This window comes from Bombina bombina, chromosome 1, assembly GCF_027579735.1.
Source record: "Bombina bombina isolate aBomBom1 chromosome 1, aBomBom1.pri, whole genome shotgun sequence".
NCBI lineage: Eukaryota > Metazoa > Chordata > Amphibia > Anura > Bombinatoridae > Bombina > Bombina bombina.
In genome coordinates this window covers 338,826,600-338,851,674 of record NC_069499.1, presented here as the reverse complement: position 1 = coordinate 338,851,674, position 25,075 = coordinate 338,826,600, and the positions used below count along the sequence as shown (strand labels likewise).

The 25,075-nt window shown below is 40.1% G+C and overlaps 1 protein-coding gene across 1 annotated transcript in view; it reads right to left on the bottom strand.

Moving 5' to 3' along the window:
• LOC128645272 (probable hydrolase PNKD) overlaps positions 1-25,075 on the bottom strand; it is a 408,654-nt gene that overhangs the window by 238,050 nt on the left and 145,529 nt on the right. The window contains 2 exon segments of the mRNA XM_053698128.1: positions 9,165-9,191; positions 9,193-9,279. Of these exon segments, the coding sequence (XP_053554103.1) occupies positions 9,165-9,191; positions 9,193-9,279 (114 nt within the window).

Sequence of the window (25,075 nt, the reverse complement as noted above, 5' to 3'; positions counted from 1 at the left end):
AAAAATTTCAAACCTGACTAAAGGCCAGGGCGGGCCGTGGACCGGACACACCGTAGGAGAAAGAAATTTATCAGGTAAACATAAATTCTGTTTTCTCCTACATTGGTGTGTCCGGTCCACGGCTTCATCCTTACTTGTGGGAACCAATACCAAAGCTTTAGAACACGGATGAAGAGAGGGAGCAAGTCAGGTTTCCTAAACGGAAGGCACCACGGCTTGCAAAACCTTTCTCCCAAAAACAGCCTCCGAAGAAGCATAAGTATCGAATTTGTAAAATTTGGCAAAAGTATGCAGAGAAGACCAAGTCGCTGCCTTACAGATCTGATCAACAGAAGCCTCGTTCTTGAAGGCCCATGTGGAAGCCACAGCTCTAGTAGAGTGAGCTGTAATTCGTTCAGGAGGCTGCCGTCCGGCAGTCTCATAAGCCAATCGGATGATGCTTTTCAGCCAAAAAGAAAGAGGTAGCAGTAGCTTTCTGCCCTCTCCTCTTACCAGAATAAACGACAAACAAAGATGATGTTTGTCTGAAATCCTTTGTTGTTTCTAAATAGAATTTTAAAGCACGGACCACATCTAGGTTGTGTAACAAACGTTCCTTCTTTGAAACTGGATTCGGAAAGAAATAGCAACTAAAAACAGAACTTTCCAAGATAGTAACTTAATATCTATGGAATGCAAAGGTTCAAACGGAACCCCTTAAAGAACTGAAAGAACTAAGTTTAGACTCCATGGAGGAGTCATAGGTCTGTAAACAGGCTTGATTCTGACTAACGCCTGTACAAACGCTTGTACATCTGGCACGGCTGCCAGACGTTTTTGCAACAAGACAGACAGAGCAGATATCTGTCCCTTTAGAGAACTAGCTGACAGACCTTTCTCCAAACCCTCTTGGAGAAAGGAAAGAATCCTAGGGATTTTGATTTTACTCCAAGAAAAACCCTTGGATTCGCACCAACTGATATATTTTTGCCATATCTTATGGTAAATCTTCCTAGTCACAGGCTTTCTGGCTTGAACCAGAGTATCTATAACTGAATCTGAAAACCCACACTTAGATAGAATCAAGCGTTCAATTTCCAAGCAGTCAGTTACAGAAAGACTAGATTTGGATGTTCGAATGGACCTTGTACTAGAAGATCCTGTCTCAAAGGTAGCTTCCATGGTGGAGCCGATGACATATTCACCAGGTCTGCATACCAAGTCCTGCGTGGCCACGCAGGAGCTATTAGGATCACCAAGGTCTTCTCCTGTTTGATCCTGGCTACCAGCCTGGGAAGGAGAGGGAACGGTGGAAACACATAAGCTAGATTGAACGACCAAGGCGCCACTAATGCATCCACCAGTGTCGCCCTGGGATCCCTGGATCTGGACCCGTATCGAGGAAATTTGAAGTTCTGACGAGACGCTATCAGATCCATATCTGGAGTGCCCCATAGTTGAGTTAACTGGGCAAAGACCTCCGGGTGGATACCTATCTCATCGCCAAGGAACTCTTTGTTCCCCCCTGATGATTGATGTACGCTACAGTCGTCATGTTGTCCGACTGAAATCTTATGAATCTGGCCTTCGCTAGGTGAGGCCAGGCCAGGAGTGCATTGAATATCGCTCTCAGTTCCAAAATGTTTATCGGGAGAAGGGACTCTTCCCGAGACCATAGACCCTGAGCTTTCAGGGAGTCCCAGACCGCGCCCCAGCCTAAGAGACTGGCGTCGGTCGTGACGATGACCCACTCTGGTCTGCGGAAACTCATTCCCTGAGACAGGTGATCCTGAGTCAACCACCAGCGGAGTGAGTCTCTGGTTACCTGGTCTACTTGAATCTGGGGAGACAAGTCTGCATAATCCCCATTCCACTGTTTGAGCATGCACAGTTGCAATGGTCTTAGATGAATTCGAGCAAAAGGAACCACGTCCATTGCTGCAACCATTAGTCCTATTACCTCCATGCACTGAGCTATGGAAGGCTGAGGAATAGATTGAAGAACTTGACAAGCGTTTAGAAGTTTTAATTTTCTGACCAATGTCAGAAAAATCTTCATTTCTACAGAATCTATTATTGTTCCCAGAAAGGGAACCCTTGTAGACGGGGACAGGGAACACTTTTCAACGTTCACCTTCCACCCGTGAGACCTGAGAAAAGCTAATACAATGTCTGTATGAGCCCTTGATCTGGAAAGGGACGACGCTTGGATTAGGATGTCGTCTAAGTAAGGTGCCACCGCAACGCCCCTCGGTCTTAGAACCGCTAGTAGGGACCCTAGCACCTTTGTGAAAATTCTGGGAGCAGTGGCTAAACCGATAACTGGTAATGTTTGTCCAGAAAGGCGAACCTTAGGAACTGATGATGATCTTTTTGGATAGGAATATGTAGGTACGCATCCTTTAAGTCTACGGTAGTCATGTATTGACCCTCCTGGATTGTTGGTAAAATCGTTCGAATGGTTTCCATTTTGAATGATGGAACTCTGAGGAATTTGTTTAGGATTTTTAAATCCAGAATTGGCCTGAAAGTTCCCTCTTTTTTGGGAACTACAAACAGGTTTGAGTAAAACCCCAGACCTTGTTCCGCTGTTGGAACTGGGTGTATCACTCCCATCTTTAATAGGTCTCCTACGCAATGTAAGAATGCCTGTCTCTTTATCTGGTCTGAAGATAAGCGAGACATGTGGAACCTTCCCCTTGGAGGACGTTCCTTGAACTCTAGAAGATACCCCTGAGAGACTATTTCTAGTGCCCAGGGATCCGGAACATCTCTTGCCCAAGCCTGAGCAAAGAGAGAAAGTCTGCCCCCTACTAGATCTGGTCCCGGATTGGGGGCTACCCCTTCATGCTGTCTTGGTAGCAGCAGCAGGCTTCTTGGCCTGTTTACCCTTGTTCCAGCCTTGCATTGGTTTCCATGCTGGTTTAGGCTGGGAAGCGTTACCCTCTTGTATAGAGGCTGCAGAGTTAGGAGACGGTCCGTTCCTGAAATTGTGAAAGGAACGAAAATTAGATTTGTTCTTAGCCTTGAAAGGCCTATCCTGTGGGAGGGCATGGCCCTTTCCCCCAGTGATGTCTGAAATAATCTCCTTCAATTCTGGCCCAAAAAGGGTCTTACCCTTGAAAGGAATATTAAGCAGTTTTGTTTTGGACGACACATCCACCGACCAAGATTTTAGCCAAAGCGTTCTGCGCGCCACTATAGCAAAACCTGAATTTTTCGCCGCTAATTTAGCCAATTGAAAAGCGGCATCTAAAATAAAGGAATTAGCCAACTTTAGTGCGTGAATTCTGTCCATGACTTCCTCATATGGAGTCTCCTTATGGAGCGAATTTTCTAGTTCCTCGAACCAAAAAGACGCCGCCGTGGTGACAGGAATAATGCACGAAATTGGTTGGAGAAGGAAACCTTGCTGAACAAATATCTTTTTAAGCAATCCTTCCAATTTTTTATCCATAGGATCTTTGAAAGCACAACTGTCCTCAATGGGAATAGTTGTGCGCTTGGCCAACGTAGAAACTGCCCCCTCAACCTTAGGGACTGTTTGCCATGCGTCCCTTCTGGGGTCGACAATGGGGAACATTTTCTTAAATATAGGAGGTGGGACAAAAGGTATACCTGGCTTCTCCCACTCCTTGGTCACTATGTCCGCCACCCTCTTGGGTATCGGAAAGGCATCAGCGTGCACAGGGACCTCTAGGAATTTGTCCATTTTGCACAATTTCTCTGGAATAACCAAAGAGTCACAATCATCAAGAGTAGTTAGCACCTCCTTAAGCAGGGCGCGGAGATGTTCTAACTTAAATTTAAATGCCACGATATCAGGTTCTGCCTGCTGAGAAACTTTTCCTGAATCAGAAATTTCTCCCTCAGACAGACCCTCCCTCACTGCCAATTCAGACTGGTGTGAGGGTATAACAGATAAATTATCGTCAGCGCCCACTTGCTCATCCTCTGCATTTAAAACTGAGCAATCACGCTTTCTGGGAAATGCTGGCAGTTTGGATAAAAGATTTGCTATAGAATTATCCATTACTGCAATTAATTGCTGCATAGTAACAAGCATTGGCGCGCTAGATGTACTAGGTGTCGCCTGCGCGGGCAAAACTGGTGTTGACACAGAAGGAGAGGATGATGAACTATCCCCACTACCTTCATTTGAAGAATCATCTTGGGCAACCTTATTAAATGTGACAGTACTGTCCTTACTTTGTTTGGACGCCATGGCACAATTTGAACATACATTTAAAGGGGGAACCACCTTGGCCTCCATACATACAGAACATATGCTATCTGAAGGTATAGACATGTTAGACAGACTTTGGCAGGTTATTAATGCAATAAAAACGTTTTTAAACAAAACCGTTACTGTCTCTTTAAATAATAAAAAGAGCACACTTTATTTCTGAATGTTTGAAAAACTATGAAGGAAATATCCGATCTTTACACATTTGCACCCTAGTGTCTTAATGCTTTGAAAGTATTGCACACCAAATTTCAAGTCTCTAACCCCTTAAATGAGCAAACCGGAGCTAATTGTTCAATTTACCAGTTTAAACCCACTACAGTCCCTGCCACAGCCTTTGCTGCAGCTTTTACCTTCCTTGGGGGTTATTCCCCACAGAAATAAGCCTTCTTGAAATCGTTATGGCCACAGGACCCTCTCTCACATGAAGCTGCATGCACTGCTTCCAAAAGTAACTGCGCAACTGAGGCGCGAAAAGGAGGCCTCCTCCCTCTGCATACCAGAGTGAAGGGGCCTTCCTGACTGGATTAGGTGTCTAAACAACTGCCAGGCGTAATAAAAACGTTCCCAAAAGTTGTTTCAAAGTCACAAAACACTCCAAAAAGTCATATAAATAATATATAAATCAATCGATTTAGCCCACAATAGTGTCAACCAGTATAGAGCCCATTTATAAGCCTTCATTCTGTTATGAGTCTAGGAAAATGGCTTACCGATCCCCATAAGTGAAAATGACAGTCTTCTAGCATTACTATGTCTTGTTAGAAAAGATACTAGTCATACCTGGAGCAGAAAAAGTCTGCAAACTGTTCCCCCCCAACTGAAGTTCTCTGGTTTCAACAGTCCTGCGTGGGAACAGCAATGGATTTTAGTTACTGTTGCTAAAATCATACTCCTCTTTTAACAGAACTCTTCATCACTTTCTGTTGTAGAGTAAATAGTACAAACCAGCACTATTTTAAATAACAAACTCTTGATAGAAGAAATAAAACTACAACTAACACCACATACTCTTTACCATCCCCCGTGGAGATGCTACTTGTTCAGCAGGCAAAGAGAATGACTGGGGGGCGGAGCCAGAGGGGGGACTATATGGACAGCTCTTGCTGTGTGCTCTCTTTGCCATTTCCTGTAGGGGAAGAGAATATCCCACAAGTAAGGATGAAGCCGTGGACCGGACACACCAATGTAGGAGAAATAAAATATAAGGCAACCCGAAGGTTAATGCCCAAAAGGCACAGCCAAACGGAGGCCCTATCCTACAAAAAAACTGGGAAAGAATCTCAAACAAATAAACAAAAAGGAGATAACCCCCATATGTCTCAATGAGGTGCACCATTCGAAATTATCAGACTGAAGTCCCTATATCTGTTAACGATAGGGTCATTCAATAACTGAAAAAGATGTCTAAGCAAACACGCCTAAGGCGCGCAATCTATTTTTGCAATCTATTTTTTTTGCGCTATTTTTGCTACCAAAATATATATTGTTTTTATTCAGCATGCACAGCAGATTAACAATATTCCTTAATAATATTTATAATTCATGGCATGTGAGTAAGCTCTGCCAAAACTGAACATAAATGTATATAATTTTTGGGTAGAGTTTAGTAAATGATATTGAAAATATCCTACTAACCACTGCTGCAACTGATCACCTTACAAAATTGTCATCAAAAGTAGCCATATGTGAAACAGGGGCCCAATACAGGTTTTTGGGGCCATAATGTACATTAGAGAAGCCACATTGTGCAATACAGACACAAAAGCACTTTTTTCTTGCAAATTATTCACCGTTACCACAGTGATCACTTGACGATACAAACAAAATATCACTATATTTTTTCAAGAGAGGGACTGGGAAATACATTGTATTAGGAGTACATTTACAGTACTATTGCAAACCAGATCACTGAGTGTTTGGTTTACTTTATTGTTAAATGATCTGGTTAGCAGTGCTCCAAGACCACCAGAGCAGGGCTTTTCTCTTTCAAATGAGGTGTCTTGGAGCTTTGAAGCCGCTATGGGAGCCAAGATCGGGGTTAGAAAAACCTCCCCCATCCAACTCCCTAGCAGCTACCCCGTGAAACCTGCCTTAGGGCCCTTTGTGACGTCACCACCATGAAGCCGGCGAGTGCCACCCACTAGGTAACCAATGACCCCCCACCCCCCCACACCTGTAGTGCTGGCAGATTGCCAAAACAGCACCTGATCGATGATCCCCCTGCATGACGAGAAGGGTTCGTCATGCACCTACAGGTAGCAATATGCATGACAAGAATGAGCCTCGTCATGAGCATCAAAAGGATTAAAGTATATGCTTGTGTTATTTAGAATCAAACAACACAAAATTCAAAAACGCTGCCAATCAGGGATACCACTGTACTGTAACCAGGAAAACTCTGAATAGCTGTTTGAAGTCAGCAAAATGATGCTGCCGCTTGCAGTATTGGTATGTATGTACAAACTTCCTCTTTTCTGCATTGTGATGATGTAACTTACACTAGATTGTTACAAATATGTGCACAAAATCTATTTGTGTTTTTTAATTACAGCATATTCTGTCACACCTGTTGTCAGAAAAATATTAGGCAACTGTAGAATAGCTATGTAGAGCAGACAGATCAACTCAAATCTATATGCATCGGGTACATCTAATACCTTATCCCTAACGTTAGACTTTGACACATACGTACATAACCCACTGTTAGAGACAAAATGGAAACAATATCTTTTACTAGAAGCATTTGTAATGCAAACACATTTCTAGCAAAATGGGAATGAATTCATGAGCATTTTCTATGTCATTAATACCATTTAAAAAGGGATGTGAAAACCAAATTTCTTTCCATCATGGATACAGCATGTGATTTAAATAACTTTCTAATTTACTTCTATTATCGTTTTTTTCTTTGTTATCTTGGTATATTTTGTTTAAAAAGCAGGGACATAAGCCCAGCAGCCTGCTAATTTTAGGAGCACTGTATTGCAACACTTTTGCAAGAGCATAAAAGGGACATTCGGATACGATCGGGTTGATTGACATCCCCAGCTAGCGGCCGATTGGCTGCAAATCTGCAGGGGGCGGCATTGCACCAGCAGTTCACCAGAAACTGCTGGTGCAATGATAAATGCCGACAGCGGCGGACATGATACAGATACAGCGCATCATTTCCATCCGCATCTTAATAAATTGACCCCTTAGTTTCAATCACAAAAGAAAATCACTTTAAGACTAATTTATGTGCTGTCAATATAGACGATGAAAAAAACAAGCAAGCAACAACAACAACAGCAGGATAATTTATGAGTGGGAAAACTCTTAAAAATAAATGCGGTAGATATGAATATGATCAGGACCGAGCATACAATAAAAAAAAAAAAAACCTGGGGAAGGAGAAAACTCGATAGGCTTGGAGGCCTTGTCCTTTTCCTAGACACCCCTTTTTTCACCCCAGCTGCCTATGCCTATCCCATTCCTGCTACCTTTTGCGCTGTAAGTGCAAATTTAATTCCAAAAGCAATAAATACAGTATATTTGCATAATATAAAAATGCATGATAAAAAGACAATGCAATAGCACTTGGGGGTATATTTATTAAAGTGCGGACAGACATGATACGATATAGCGTATCATGTCCGCCGGCACATCATTAAATGCCGACAGCATACGCTGTCGGCATTTATCATTGCACCCAGCATCAATGCCGCCCCCTGCAGATTCATGTCAATCAACCCAATCGTATTCGATCGGATTGATTTCTGTCCGCCGCTTCAGAGCAGGCGGACAGGTTATGAAGCAGCGGTGAGCCTGAAGGTAGATTTTTTTTTGGGACAAATTTAAAGTTATGTCTATTTACACACCTCCTGTATCATGTAAAAGCCATCAGCCAATCACAGATGCATATATGTATATTCTTGTGAATTCTTGCACATGCTCAGTAGGAGCTGGTGACTCAAACAGTGTAAATATAAAAAGACTGTGCAAATTTTATTAATGGAAGTAACTTGGAAAGTTGTTTAAAATTGCTGCTCTATCTGAATCATGAAAGTTTTGATTTGAGTGGTCCCTTTAATTAATGGTCTTCCACACTATCTGTGTACATGGTTTTATTGTAAAGTTATAACTTTATTGTATGTTGGTTTTTGTTATATTTAAAAAAAAAAAAAAAAAAAACACAAGAGAGACCATACAAAACATTTTATTTAGCGACTAAAATTGTCATACATTTTATTTCTACAATTCATATTGACCGGAGTTGGATTTTAAAGGTCTGTTTTGGATTTGTTTATTAAACAGTAATTCTAGCTATACAGAGCTAATTAGTTTAGTATAGCATTTTACCAACCACGGTGTCTGAAGCTACGCCACTGTAAACTTCTCCCTACAAGTTGCTTATATAACATTACTACACATAGGGCTAGATTTATCAAGCCCCTGCGGCAGCAAGTTCTCACAAGAACTTGCTCGCCGCGATTTATCAAGGCAGCGGTCACTAGAACGCTGCTTCCCTAACATCTTCGCCACCTCTATTGTGGGCGAAATTAAATCTCCTCGGTCGAGTCCGACCGAGGAGATTGAACAGCTCCTGCCCGCGCGTGATTGGCTGTGCGCGGGCAGGGGGGCGGTATTGCACCCGAGCGTAAAAATTGCGCTTGTGTGCAAGGTTAATTACCTGCGGGTAAATTCGCCCCGCCACAGCCAAGCTGAGGCATACAGGGGCGCGTATACGGGCCCCTGTACGCCTCAGCGTTGATAAATCTAGCTCATAACAAACCGCTCACCACACCTCCACACTCCTGACCCTACTTCAAGGCAACAATAAAGATGTGCATTTTATAAAAATAGTAAGTTTAATTGTATGATCTGTCACATCCCTTAAAAATCTCAACATGTGTGTGCACAAAAAAGAAAGACAAATTTAAGATCTAAATTATACCTGAACGGCCACTGGGTCAGATGGGTCCCACAGCCACACCTTGACGTGATGTAGTGTCAATGACCAGGTAACTGTAATTATCTGATAGCACAGGAATGGGCACCACCTTAACCCCCTGAAATGACACAACATAGAAAACATAAAGACAAAACATAGGATATGTAGCTGTAGTATATGTGGTGCTGGAATAGCTAATTTTTGTATTAAAAAAATATCCTGCAGCACAAGCATGTTTAGGGATAGGGCTGTCCAACCTTTTTCACATGAAGAGTTTAATTGGATTTTCTTTTTCTTTTAATTTCAATGAGCAGATAGTAGCATTGTTGCTGTAAAACAAGTACACACCACTATGACCTTTTTCCTCCATATTTTAGATACACAGCTGAATCCAGCTTGGTCAAAGATGTACCATGGAACTGCAGATTTGTTTTAATATTATGAATTATTATTTTATTATACTTTATTTATAAAGCACCACTATATACCAAGCACTGTTCATGAGTACAATTGATATAAGTAAATAAATAATACAATACTTGTAAGAAAGAAGACATTTGAAAAAACAAAATACATGAGGGGACACTATTACACCAATTGGTCATATAACTGCATGTAATAGACACTACTATAAAGTATAATATGCACAGATACTGATATAAAAATCCAGTATAAAACCCATTTAAAAACTTACTTAGAAGCTTCCAGTTTAGCTCTGTTTAAAAGGTTACTGGAACACCCACTGCAAGTTGGAAATAGACACTACCCCCTCCCCCTTCCTTTGCATATGAAAAGACCCTTTAAACAAACAGGAGCAAGCTAGAGTAGGTATACATCGGTATTCTCCTAAAAAGTTGGTGCTTGTTTAGGAGTCTGAAAATCAGAGCAATGTTATTTAAAAATAAGCAAAACTATACATTTTAGGGGGGAAAAAAACTATATGGGCTATATAAATGGATCTACAAAACATTTATGCACAGACAAATCTAGTGTATAATGTCCCTTTAAAGCCCTATTCCCATGGGAATTTACAATCTAGAAGGGTAGAGTGTAAGAAACAGGAGTTGAGGACTGCAAGAGTAAGAATGATGTTAAAAACTAAGTTGGACGAGGGCATTTATTAGGTAGGTCGAATTCATTTGTTACCGAGTTGGGGTGGTATGTCTTTAGGAAGAGTATAAAGTGATATGAAAAACTATTTTTTTCTTTTATGATTTATAGATAGAGCATGCAATTTTAAGCAACTTTACAATTTAGCCCAACTGATGAGACGACAAGAGATGTGTGTCTGTGACCACCAATTACCAACTAGCTATCAGTAGTGCATTGCTGCCCCTAAGCCTACCAAGGTATTCATTTAACAAAGGATAGCAAAAGAACAAAGTAAATGTAATAATAAAAGTAAATTAAAAATGCTATTAACATTGCACTCTCTATCTGAACCATGAATATTTAATTTTGACTTTCATGTCCCTTTAAATAATCTGATTTGGAAAATAAGTTATGCTGCAGTACATACACATACAACATTTCATTTTTTAACTTCTGCTGGCAAGAAGTGCCCCAATTATAACAAAGGAGCTGTTTGTTTGTTTTTTTAAATACGCCTAGGCAGCAGGATCACTCGTTAAAAAAAAATGTATGTTACATTTTGAAGTAAATTTATGGTTCTAGCTTGACCCAGAAAAAGGAAGATGGGACTAGAAGATTGAGCACTAGGGTAACCAGGGTGATGTCTGGAACACAGTGAGCCCAAGGGTCATGTGACATGTTTGAAACTTAAGGGCAGCACACCCATATACCCTTGTGGGGTGGAAGAAAGAAAAGTAAGTTGGGTAGATAGTGTCAAAAGTGAGCTTATGTTTACCCATGCTAAAAGGACAGGATCAAAGGGTGTTAAAGGGACAGTCTACACCAGAATGTTTATGGTTTTAAAAGATAGATAATCCCTTTATTACCCATTCCCCAGTTTTGCATAACCAACACAGTTATATTAATATACTTTTAACCTCTGTGATTATCTTGTATCTAAGCCTCTGCAAACTGCCCCTTTCTCAGTTCTTTTTGACAGACTTGCAGTTTAGCCAATCAGTGCCTGCTCCCAGATAACTTCACGTGCACGAGTACAGTGTTATCTATATGAAATACGTGAACTAACACCCTCTAGTGGTGAAAAACTGTTAAAATGCATTCTGAAAAGAGGTGACCTTCAAGGTCTAAGAAATTAGCATATGAACCTCCTAGGTTAAGCTTTCAACTAAGAATACCAAGAGAACAAAGCAAAAACATAATTTATGTAAGAACTTACCTGATAAATTCATTTCTTTCATATTAACAAGAGTCCATGAGCTAGTGACGTATGGGATATACATTCCTACCAGGAGGGGCAAAGTTTCCCAAACCTTAAAATGCCTATAAATACACCCCTCACCACACCCACAAATCAGTTTAACGAATAGCCAAGAAGTGGGGTGATAAGAAAAAAGTGCGAAGCATATAAAATAAGGAATTGGAATAATTGTGCTTTATACAAAAAAATCATAACCACCACAAAAAAGGGTGGGCCTCATGGACTCTTGTTAATATGAAAGAAACGAATTTATCAGGTAAGTTCTTACATAAATTATGTTTTCTTTCATGTAATTAACAAGAGTCCATGAGCTAGTGACGTATGGGATAATGAATACCCAAGATGTGGATCTTTCCACGCAAGAGTCACTAGAGAGGGAGGGATAAAATAAAGACAGCCAATTCCTGCTGAAAATAATCCACACCCAAAATAAAGTTTAATGAAAAACATAAGCAGAAGATTCAAACCGAAACCACTGCCTGAAGTACCTTTCTACCAAAAACTGCTTCAGAAGAAGAGAATACATCAAAATGGTAGAATTTAGTAAAAGTATGCAAAGAGGACCAAGTCGCTGCTTTGCAAATCTGATCAACTGAAGCTTCATTCCTAAACGCCCAGGAAGTAGAAACTGACCTAGTAGAATGAGCTGTAATCCTCTGAGGCGGAGTCTTACCCGAATTAACATAGGCAAGATGAATTAAAGATTTCAACCAGGATGCCAAAGAAATGGCAGAAGCTTTCTGGCCTTTTCTAGAACCAGAAAAGATGACAAATAGACTAGAAGTCTTTTCGGAAAGATTTAGTAGCTTCAACATAATATTTCAAAGCTCTAACAACATCCAAAGAATGTAACGATTTCTCCTTAGAATTCTTAGGATTAGGACATAATGAAGGAGCCACGATTTCTCTACTAATGTTGTTGGAATTCACAACCTTAGGTAAAAATTCAAAAGAAGTTCGCAACACCGCCTTATCCTGATGAAAAATCAGAAAAGGAGACTCACAAGAAAGAGCAGATAATTCAGAAACTCTTCTGGCAGAAGAGATGGCCAAAAGGAACAAAACTTTCCAAGAAAGCAATGTCCAATGAATGCATAGGTTCAAACGGAGGAGCTTGAAGAGCTCCCAGAACCAAATTCAAACTCCATGGAGGAGAAATTGACTTAATGACAGGTTTTATACGAACCAAAGCTTGTACAAAACAATGAATATCAGGAAGAATAGCAATCTTTCTGTGAAAAAAAACAGAAAGAGCAGAGATTTGTCCTTTCAAGGAACTTGCGGACAAACCCTTATCTAAACCATCCTGAAGAAATTGTAATATTCTCGGAATTCTAAAAGAATACCAAGAAAAATGATGAGTAAGACACCAAGAAATATAAGTCTTCCAGACTCTATAATATATCTCTCTAGATACAGATTTACGAGCCTGTAACATAGTATCAATCACAGAGTCAGAGAAACCTCTTTGACTAAGAATCAAGCGTTCAATCTCCATACCTTTAAATTTAAGGATTTCAGATCCGGATGGAAAAAAGGACCTTGCGACAGAAGGTCTGGTCTTAACGGAAGAGTCCATGGTTGGCAAGATGCCATCCGGACAAGATCCGCATACCAAAACCTGTGAGGCCATGCCGGAGCTATTAGCAGAACAAACGAGCATTCCCTCAGAATCTTGGAGATTACTCTTGGAAGAAGAACTAGAGGCGGAAAGATATAGGCAGGATGATACTTCCAAGGAAGTGATAATGCATCCACTGCCTCCGCCTGAGGATCCCGGGATCTGGACAGATACCTGGGAAGTTTCTTGTTTAGATGAGAGGCCATCAGATCTATCTCTGGAAGCCCCCACATTTGAACAATCTGAAGAAATACCTCTGGGTGAAGAGACCATTCGCCCGGATGCAACGTTTGGCGACTGAGATAATCCGCTTCCCAATTGTCTACACCTGGGATATGAACCGCAGAGATTAGACAGGAGCTGGATTCCGCCCAAACCAAAATTCGAGATACTTCTTTCATAGCCAGAGGACTGTGAGTCCCTCCTTGATGATTGATGTATGCCACAGTTGTGACATTGTCTGTCTGAAAACAAATGAACGATTCTCTCTTCAGAAGAGGCCAAAACTGAAGAGCTCTGAAAATTGCACGGAGTTCCAAAATATTGATCGGTAATCTCACCTCCTGAGATTCCCAAACTCCCTGTGCCGTCAGAGATCCCCACACAGCTCCCCAACCTGTGAGACTTGCATCTGTTGAAATTACAGTCCAGGTCGGAAGAACAAAAGAAGCCCCCTGAATTAAACGATGGTGATCTGTCCACCACGTTAGAGAGTGTCGAACAATCGGTTTTAAAGATATTAATTGAGATATCTTCGTGTAATCCCTGCACCATTGGTTCAGCATACAGAGCTGAAGAGGTCGCATGTGAAAACGAGCAAAGGGGATCGCGTCCGATGCAGCAGTCATAAGACCTAGAATTTCCATGCATAAGGCTACCGAAGGGAATGATTGTGACTGAAGGTTTCGACAAGCTGTAATCAATTTTAGACGTCTCTTGTCTGTTAAAGACAGAGTCATGGACACTGAATCTATCTGGAAACCCAGAAAGGTTACCCTTGTTTGAGGAATCAAAGAACTTTTTGGTAAATTGATCCTCCAACCATGATCTTGAAGAAACAACACAAGTCGATTCGTATGAGACTCTGCTAAATGTAAAGACTGAGCAAGTACCAAGATATCGTCCAAATAAGGAAATACCACAATACCCTGTTCTCTGATTACAGACAGAAGGGCACCGAGAATCTTTGTGAAAATTCTTGGAGCTGTAGCAAGGCCAAACGGTAGAGCCACAAATTGGTAATGCTTGTCTAGAAAAGAGAATCTCAGGAACTGAAAATGATCTGGATGAATCGGAATATGCAGATATGCATCCTGTAAATCTATTGTGGACATATAATTCCCTTGCTGAACAAAAGGCAATATAGTCCTTACAGTTACCATCTTGAACGTTGGTATCCTTACATAACGATTCAATAATTTTAGATCCAGAACTGGTCTGAAGGAATTCTCCTTCTTTGGTACAATGAAGAGATTTGAATAAAACCCCATCCCCTGTTCCGGAACTGGAACTGGCATAATTACTCCAGCCAACTCTAGATCTGAAACACAATTCAGAAATGCTTGAGCTTTCACTGGATTTACTGGGACACGGGAAAGAAAAAATCTCTTTGCAGGAGGTCTCATCTTGAAACCAATTCTGTACCCTTCTGAAACAATGCTCTGAATCCAAAGATTGTGAACAGAATTGATCCAAATTTCTTTGAAAAAAACGTAACCTGCCCCCCTACCAGCTGAACTGGAATGAGGGCCGTACCTTCATGTGAACTTAGAAGCAGGCTTTGCCTTTCTAGCAGGCTTGGATTTATTCCAGACTGGAGATGGTTTCCAAACTGAAACTGCTCCTGAGGACGAAGGATCAGGCTTTTGTTCTTTGTTGAAACGAAAGGAACGAAAACGATTGTTAGCCCTGTTTTTACCTTTAGATTTTTTATCCTGTGGTAAAAAAGTTCCTTTCCCACCAGTAACAGTTGAAATAATAGAATCCAACTGAGAACCAAATAATTTGTTTCCCTGGAAAGAAATGGAAAGTAGAGTTGATTTAGAAGACATATCAGCATTCCAAGTCTTAAGCCATAAAGCTCTTCTGGCTAAGATAGCTAGAGACATAAACCTAACATCAACTCTAATAATATCAAAAATGGCATCACAGATAAAATTATTAGCATGCTGAAGAAGAATAATAATATCATGAGAATCACAATTTGCTACTTGTTGCGCTAGGGTTTCCAACCAAAAAGTTGAAGCTGCAGCAACATCAGCCAATGATATAGCAGGTCTAAGAAGATTACCTGAACACAGATAAGCTTTTCTTAGAAAGGATTCAATTTTTCTATCTAAAGGATCCTTAAACGAGGTACCATCTGACGTAGGAATGGTAGTTACGTTTAGCAAGGGTAGAAATAGCCCCATCAACTTTAGGGATTTTGTCCCAAAATTCTAACCTGTCAGGCGGAACAGGATATAATTGCTTAAAACGTTTAGAAGGAGTAAATGAATTACCCAATTTATCCCATTCTTTGGAAATCACTGCAGAAATAGCATTAGGAACAGGAAAAACTTCTGGAATAACCGCAGGAGCTTTAAAAACCTTATCCAAACGTATAGAATTAGTATCAAGAGGACTAGAATCCTCTATTTCTAAAGCAATTAGTACTTCTTTAAGTAAAGAGCGAATAAATTCCATCTTAAATAAATATGAAGATTTATCAGCATCAATCTCTGAGATAGAATCCTCTGAACCAGAAGAGTCCAAAGAATCAGAATGATGGTGTTCATTTAAAAATTCATCTGTAGAGAGAGAAGATTTAAAAGACTTTTTACGTTTACTAGAAGGAGAAATAACAGACAAAGCCTTCTTTATGGATTCAGAAACAAAATCTCTTATGTTATCAGGAACATTCTGCACCTTAGATGTTGAGGGAACTGCAACAGGCAATGGTACATTACTAAAGGAAATATTATCTGCTTTAACAAGTTTGTCATGACAATTATTACAAACAACAGCTGGAGGAATAGCTACCAAAAATTTACAGCAGATACACTTAGCTTTGGTAGATCCAGCAGGCAGTGATTTTCCTGTAGTATCTTCTGGCTCAGATGCAACGTGAGACATCTTGCAATATGTAAGAGAAAAAACAACATATAAAGCAAAATAGATCAAATTCCTTATAAGACAGTTTCAGGAATGGGAAAGAATGCCAAATATCAAGCTTCTAGCAACCAGAAGCAAATGAAAAATGAGACTGAAATAATGTGGAGACAAAAGCGACGCCCATATTTTTTAGCGCCAAATAAGACGCCCACATTATTTGGCGCCTAAATGCTTTTTGCGCCAAAAATGACGCCACATCCGGAACGCCGACACCTTTGGCGCAAAATAACGTCAAAAAAATGACGTAACTTCCGGCGACACGTATAACGCCGGAAACGGAAAAGAATTTTTGCGCCAAAAAAGTCCACGCCAAGAATGACGCAATAAAATGAAGCATTTTCAGCCCCCGCGAGCCTAACAGCCCACAGGGAAAAAAGTCAAATTTTTGAGGTAAGAAAAATATGATAATTCAATGCATAATCCCAAATATGAAACTGACTGTCTGAAAAACATAATTTATGTAAGAACTTACCTGATAAATTCATTTCTTTCATATTAACAAGAGTCCATGAGCTAGTGACGTATGGGATATACATTCCTACCAGGAGGGGCAAAGTTTCCCAAACCTTAAAATGCCTATAAATACACCCCTCACCACACCCACAAATCAGTTTAACGAATAGCCAAGAAGTGGGGTGATAAGAAAAAAAGTGCGAAGCATATAAAATAAGGAATTGGAATAATTGTGCTTTATACAAAAAAAATCATAACCACCACAAAAAAGGGTGGGCCTCATGGACTCTTGTTAATATGAAAGAAATGAATTTATCAGGTAAGTTCTTACATAAATTATGTTTTCTTTCATGTAATTAACAAGAGTCCATGAGCTAGTGACGTATGGGATAATGACTAACCCAAGATGTGGATCTTTCCACACAAGAGTCACTAGAGAGGGAGGGATAAAATAAAGACAGCCAATTCCTGCTGAAAATAATCCACACCCAAAATAAAGTTTAACAAAAAACATAAGCAGAAGATTCAAACTGAAACCGCTGCCTGAAGAACTTTTCTACCAAAAAACTGCTTCAGAAGAAGAAAATACATCAAAATGGTAGAATTTAGTAAAAGTATGCAAAGAGGACCAAGTTGCTGCTTTGCAGATCTGGTCAACCGAAGCTTCATTCCTAAACGCCCAGGAAGTAGATACTGACCTAGTAGAATGAGCTGTAATTCTTTGAGGCGGAATTTTACCCGACTCAACATAGGCAAGATGAATTAAAGATTTCAACCAAGATGCCAAAGAAATGGCAGAAGCTTTCTGGCCTTTCCTAGAACCGGAAAAGATAACAAATAGACTAGAAGTCTTACGGAAAGATTTCGTAGCTTCAACATAATATTTCAAAGCTCTAACAACATCCAAAGAATGCAATGATTTCTCCTTAGAATTCTTAGGATTAGGACATAATGAAGGAACCACAATTTCTCTACTAATGTTGTTGGAATTCACAACTTTAGGTAAAAATTCAAAAGAAGTTCGCAACACCGCCTTATCCTGATGAAAAATCAGAAAAGGAGACTCACACGAAAGAGCAGATAATTCAGAAACTCTTCTAGCAGAAGAGATGGCCAAAAGGAACAAAACTTTCCAAGAAAGTAATTTAATGTCCAATGAATGCATAGGTTCAAACGGAGGAGCTTGAAGAGCTCCCAGAACCAAATTCAAACTCCAAGGAGGAGAAATTGACTTAATGACAGGTTTTATACGAACCAAAGCTTGTACAAAACAATGAATATCAGGAAGAATAGCAATCTTTCTGTGAAAAAGAACAGAAAGAGCGGAGATTTGTCCTTTCAAAGAACTTGCGGACAAACCCTTATCTAAACCATCCTGAAGAAACTGTAAAATTCTCGGTATTCTAAAAGAATGCCAAGAAAAATGATGAGAAAGACACCAAGAAATATAAGTCTTCCAGACTCTATAATATATCTCTCGAGATACAGATTTACGAGCCTGTAACATAGTATTAATCACGGAGTCAGAGAAACCTCTATGACCAAGAATCAAGCGTTCAATCTCCATACCTTTAAATTTAAGGATTTCAGATCCGGATGGAAAAAAGGACCTTGTGACAGAAGGTCTGGTCTTAACGGAAGGGTCCATGGCTGGCAAGATGCCATCCGGACAAGATCCGCATACCAAAACCTGTGAGGCCATGCCGGAGCTATTAGCAGAACAAACGAGCATTCCCTCAGAATCTTGGAGATTACTCTTGGAAGAAGAACTAGAGGCGGAAAGATATAGGCAGGATGATACTTCCAAGGAAGTGATAATGCATCCACTGCCTCCGCCTGAGGATCCCGGGATCTGGACAGATACCTGGGAAGTTTCTTGTTTAGATGAGAGGCCATCAGATCTATCTCTGGGAGCCCCCACAATTGAACAATCTGAAGAAATACCTCTGGGTGAAGAGACCATTCGCCCGGATGCAACGTTTGGCGACTGAGATAATCCGCTTCCCAATTGTCTACACCTGGGATATGAACCGCAGAGATTAGACAGGAGCTGGATTCCGCCCAAACCAAAATTCGAGATACTTCTTTCATAGCCAGAGGACTGTGAGTCCCTCCTTGATGATTGATGTATGCCACAGTTGTGACATTGTCTGTCTGAAAACAAATGAACGATTCTCTCTTCAGAAGAGGCCAAAACTGAAGAGCTCTGAAAACTGCACGGAGTTCCAAGATATTGATCGGTAATCTCACCTCCTGAGATTCCCAAACTCCTTGTGCCGTCAGAGATCCCCACACAGCTCCCCAACCTGTGAGACTTGCATCTGTTGAAATTACAGTCCAGGTCGGAAGAACAAAAGAAGCCCCCTGAATTAAACGATGGTGATCTGTCCACCACGTTAGAGAGTGCCGAACAATCTGTTTTAAAGATATTAATTGATATATCTTCGTGTAATCCCTGCACCATTGGTTCAGCATACAGAGCTGAAGAGGTCGCATGTGAAAACGAGCAAAGGGGATCGCGTCCGATGCAGCAGTCATAAGACCTAGAATTTCCATGCATAAGGCTACCGAAGGGAATGATTGAGACTGAAGGTTTCGACAGGCTGTAATCAATTTTAGACGTCTCTTGTCTGTTAAAGACAAAGTCATGGACACTGAATCTATCTGGAAACCCAGAAAGGTTACCCTTGTTTGAGGAATCAAAGAACTTTTTGGTAAATTGATCCTCCAACCATGATCTTGAAGAAACAACACAAGTCGATTCGTATGAGACTCTGCTAAATGTAAAGACGGAGCAAGTACCAAGATATCGTCCAAATAAGGAAATACCACAATACCCTGTTCTCTGATTACAGACAGAAGGGCACCGAGAATCTTTGTGAAAATTCTTGGAGCTGTAGCAAGGCCAAACGGTAGAGCCACAAATTGGTAATGCTTGTCTAGAAAAGAGAATCTCAGGAACTGATAATGATCTGGATGAATCGGAATATGCAGATATGCATCCTGTAAATCTATTGTGGACATATAATTCCCTTGCTGAACAAAAGGCAATATAGTCCTTACAGTTACCATCTTGAACGTTGGTATCCTTACATAACGATTCAATAATTTTAGATCCAGAACTGGTCTGAAGGAATTCTCCTTCTTTGGTACAATGAAGAGATTTGAATAAAACCCCATCCCCTGTTCCGGAACTGGAACTGGCATAATTACTCCAGCCAACTCTAGATCTGAAACACAATTCAGAAATGCTTGAGCTTTCACTGGATTTACTGGGACATGGGAAAGAAAAAATCTCTTTGCAGGAGGTCTCATCTTGAAACCAATTCTGTACCCTTCTGAAACAATGTTCTGAATCCAAAGATTGTGAACAGAATTGATCCAAATTTCTTTGAAAAAACGTAACCTGCCCCCTACCAGCTGAACTGGAATGAGGGCCGTACCTTCATGTGAACTTAGAAGCAGGCTTTGCCTTTCTAGCAGGCTTGGATTTATTCCAGACTGGAGATGGTTTCCAAACTGAAACTGCTCCTGAGGACGAAGGATCAGGCTTTTGTTCTTTGTTGAAACGAAAGGAACGAAAACGATTGTTAGCCCTGTTTTTACCTTTAGACTTTTTATCCTGTGGTAAAAAAGTTCCTTTCCCACCAGTAACAGTTGAAATAATAGAATCCAACTGAGAACCAAATAATTTGTTTCCCTGGAAAGAAATGGAAAGTAGAGTTGATTTAGAAGCCATATCAGCATTCCAAGTCTTAAGCCATAAAGCTCTTCTGGCTAAGATAGCCAGAGACATAAATCTAACATCAACTCTAATAATATCAAAAATGGCATCACAGATGAAATTATTAGCATGCTGGAGAAGAATAATAATATCATGAGAATCACGATTTGTTACTTGTTGCGCTAGAGTTTCCAACCAAAAAGTTGAAGCTGCAGCAACATCAGCCAATGATATAGCAGGTCTAAGAAGATTACCTGAACATAGATAAGCTTTTCTTAGAAAAGATTCAATTTTTCTATCTAAAGGATCCTTAAACGAGGTACCATCTGACGTAGGAATGGTAGTACGTTTAGCAAGGGTAGAAATAGCCCCATCAACTTTAGGGATTTTGTCCCAAAATTCTAACCTGTCAGGCGGAACAGGATATAATTGCTTAAAACGTTTAGAAGGAGTAAATGAATTACCCAATTTATCCCATTCCTTAGCAATTACTGCAGAAATAGCATTAGGAACAGGAAAGACTTCTGGAATAACCGCAGGAGCTTTAAAAACCTTATCCAAACGTATAGAATTAGTATCAAGAGGACTAGAATCCTCTATTTCTAAAGCAATTAGTACTTCTTTAAGTAAAGAGCGAATAAATTCCATCTTAAATAAATATGAAGATTTATCAGCATCAATCTCTGAGACAGAATCCTCTGAACCAGAAGAGTCCAAAGAATCAGAATGATGGTGTTCATTTAAAAATTCATCTGTAGAGAGAGAAGATTTAAAAGACTTTTTACGTTTACTAGAAGGAGAAATAACAGACAAAGCCTTCTTTATGGATTCAGAAACAAAATCTCTTATGTTATCAGGAACATTCTGCACCTTAGATGTTGAGGGAACTGCAACAGGCAATGGTACATCACTAAAGGAAATTTTATCTGCTTTAACAAGTTTGTCATGACAATTATTACAAACAACAGCTGGAGGAATAGCTACCAAAAGTTTACAGCAGATACACTTAGCTTTGGTAGATCCAGCAGGCAGTGGTTTTCCTGTAGTATCTTCTGGCTCAGATGCAACGTGAGACATCTTGCAATATGTAAGAGAAAAAACAACATATAAAGCAAAATAGATCAAATTCCTTATAAGACAGTTTCAGGAATGGGAAAAAAATGCCAAACATCAAGCTTCTAGCAACCAGAAGCAAATGAAAAATGAGACTGAAATAATGTGGAGACAAAAGCGACGCCCATATTTTTTGGCGCCAAATAAGACGCCCACATTATTTGGCGCCTAAATGCTTTTGGCGCCAAAAATGACGCCACATCCGGAACGCCGACATTTTTGGCGCAAAATAACGTCAAAAATGACGCAACTTCCGGCGACACGTATGACGCCGGAAACGGAAAAGAATTTTTGCGCCAAGAAAGTCCGCGCCAAGAATGACGCAATAAAATGAAGCATTTTCAGCCCCCGCGAGCCTAACAGCCCACAGGGAAAAAAGTCAAATTTTTGAGGTAAGAAAAAATATGATAATTTAAAGCATAATCCCAAATATGAAACTGACTGTCTGGAAATAAGGAAAGTTGAACATTCTGAGTCAAGGCAAATAAATGTTTGAATACATATATTTAGAACTTTATAAACAAAGTGCCCAACCATAGCTTAGAGTGTCACAGAAAATAAGACTTACTTACCCCAGGACACTCATCTACATGTTTGTAGAAAGCCAAACCAGTACTGAAACGAGAATCAGTAGAGGAAATGGTAAATATAAGAGTATATCGTCGATCTGAAAAGGGAGGTAAGAGATGAATCTCTACGACCGATAACAGAGAACCTATGAAATAGACCCCGTAGAAGGAGATCACTGCATTCAATAGGCAATACTCTCCTCACATCCCTCTGACATTCACTGCACGCTGAGAGGAAAACCGGGCTCCAACTTGCTGCGGAGCGCATATCAACGTAGAATCTAGCACAAACTTACTTCACCACCTCCCTTGGAGGCAAAGTTTGTAAAAACTGATTTGTGGGTGTGGTGAGGGGTGTATTTATAGGCATTTTAAGGTTTGGGAAACTTTGCCCCTCCTGGTAGGAATGTATATCCCATACGTCACTAGCTCATGGACTCTTGTTAATTACATGAAAGAAATTGGTGATAAAAGTAAATTGAAAAATTGTTTAAAATTACATGCTCTATCTGAATCATGAAAGTTTATTTTGGCCTAGACTGTCCCTTTAATGTAAACAAGGTAAAAGGGACTAGTGGAGTTCTGTCTACCTTCAACAGGTAGAGTGGGTTATTTTCATTACTTTAATAAAAGGTAGAGTGAGTCAAGATAATACAAAAAGTTCATTTTTTTTAGAAAACCATTGTTAGCTTGAATGAACATGGGACCAAGGGATCTCATTGTGAAACAGAAATATACAATATAATTTCACATTATTTAAAAAAAAAAAATTATCCATAGTTACTGGAATAAGTGAAATTCTGTAACATGCCAGAAGCATCTGGGCTCCATTCCAACCCTTAAAGATCCCAGAAGTGCTGAGTCAATACTGTAAGGTTTACTTTCAGTGCTACGCACCAGCTCCAGTTATACCATTTCTGTTATGCCCACATGTCAACTTGTGGATAGCAAGATAATTTTCCTATCCTTGGGGCAGTGGTCTACTGCGTTTGAAAGACCAAAGATATTCATTCTAAACAAACTTACTTCTAATTTGAGACTACTGAATAAGAAAGATTTGGTCAGAGAAAAATAATGACTTAAATTGTGTTTCTCCCATGCAAGCATATCTGTTAAAAGCTATCTAGAAAATATCACATGAACATCTCTAAGTAACAAAGGAAGATATTTTACCTTAACTTACTACATCCCACTGTAAAGGAGCTTTAAATGGATATTAAATCCAATTTTTTTTCTTTCATGATTCATGCAATTTTAAGCAACTTTCTAATTTACTCCTATTATCAATTTTGCTTCGTTCTCTTGCTATCTTTATTTGAAAAGGCTGGAATCTGAGCTAAGGAGCCAGCCTATTTTTGGTTCAGCACCCTGGATAGTGCTTGCTGATTGGTGGGTACATTTAGCCACCAATCAGCAAGCGCAACCCAGGTACTAACCAGAAATGGGCCTGCTTTTAGCTTAGATTCCTGCTTTTTCAAAAAAGATAGCAAGAAAAATTGATAATAGGAGTAAATTAGAAAGTTGCCTAAAATTGCATGCTCTAGCTGAAGCATGAAAGAAAGAAATTGGGTTTAGTATCCCTTTAAGCATCCATACAGGATGCTAGTTCTAAGACTAGCAAGAGAGCATGCATCTGGCATGTGTAGGTCCACCACTTAATTGTTTTCCCTCCTCAGTGTAAGAAAGTTTACTATGAAATTTTGAGAAATCACAGTAAAGAAAATTGCGACCTCAGCACTGATGAAGCCGTTTGACTGTTTTTATTTCTTCACCATGAAAATAACCGTAAAATGCATAGTTCTAGATAACAGAGCACTTACTCTGGTGGTCAAAAGACATTGTGAGGTAAAATATCTTCCTTTTCTTTCCAGGTGATATTTTCTTGGGGCTTCATGATTATTACACCTAATATTAATTTTATGCCGGTTAATTCTATCACATACTCTACTAGTGGTCTCTCCAATATAGACACTCCCACATGGACAATTTTTCAAATACACAACATAGGTGGACTCAGAAGTGAAGTACCCTCTGATCGTATATTTTTTACCAATAAGTGGGTGTACAAAAGAAGGGCCTTTATCATTGACTTGCAATTTCCACAACTAAAACAGGGTTAACAACCTTCTGTCTTTTCCTAAACGCTGGCATGGGAGACAACTCAAATTCAGTAATATCTGGACGACAAGTATGCAATAACATACATTATGCTTACCTGATTTCTTCCGATGGAAAGAGTCCACGGCTGCATTTATTACTCTTGAGGAAATAAGAACCTGGCCACCAGGAGGAGGCAAAGACACCCCAGCCAAAGGCTTAAATACTCCTCACACTTCCCTCATCCCCCAGCCATTCTGCAGGGGAACAAGGAACAGTAGAAAAGAAAGAAACATCAGGGTGAAAAGGTGCCAGAAGAATAAAAAACAAGACCCCCAACATAAAAAAAGACGGGTGGGGAGCTGTGGACTCTTTCCATCGGGAGAAAAGAAAATTATCAGGTAAGCATAATTTATGTTTTTCTTCCTAAATGGAAAGAGTCCACAGCTGCATTCATTACTTTTGGGAAAACAATACTCAAGCTATAGAGGACACTGAATGCCAAAACGGGAGAGTACATTAGGCGGACCATTCTGAGGGCACCAGGCCTTAAAGAAAAAAAAAAACTACCCGCTTCGTTCAAAAGCCGAGAAAACAGGAAGGGGAAAAGGCCCCAAGGACACTGACCAACAGATAGCCCGGAAGGCTAGCTAGAGACCGCAAAATCAGAGTCAACTGAGCCAACAGTCCTCCGGGAGACACCGTCGCCCAACATTCGGTCCCCCACTACACACCCTTTACTAGCGAAGGGAACCCCAGCGGAAACTCACAAAGGAATAAGGCAAGGAAGAAACAAATGGAAAGCGAAAAGTTATCACAAACGCCATAAAAGGA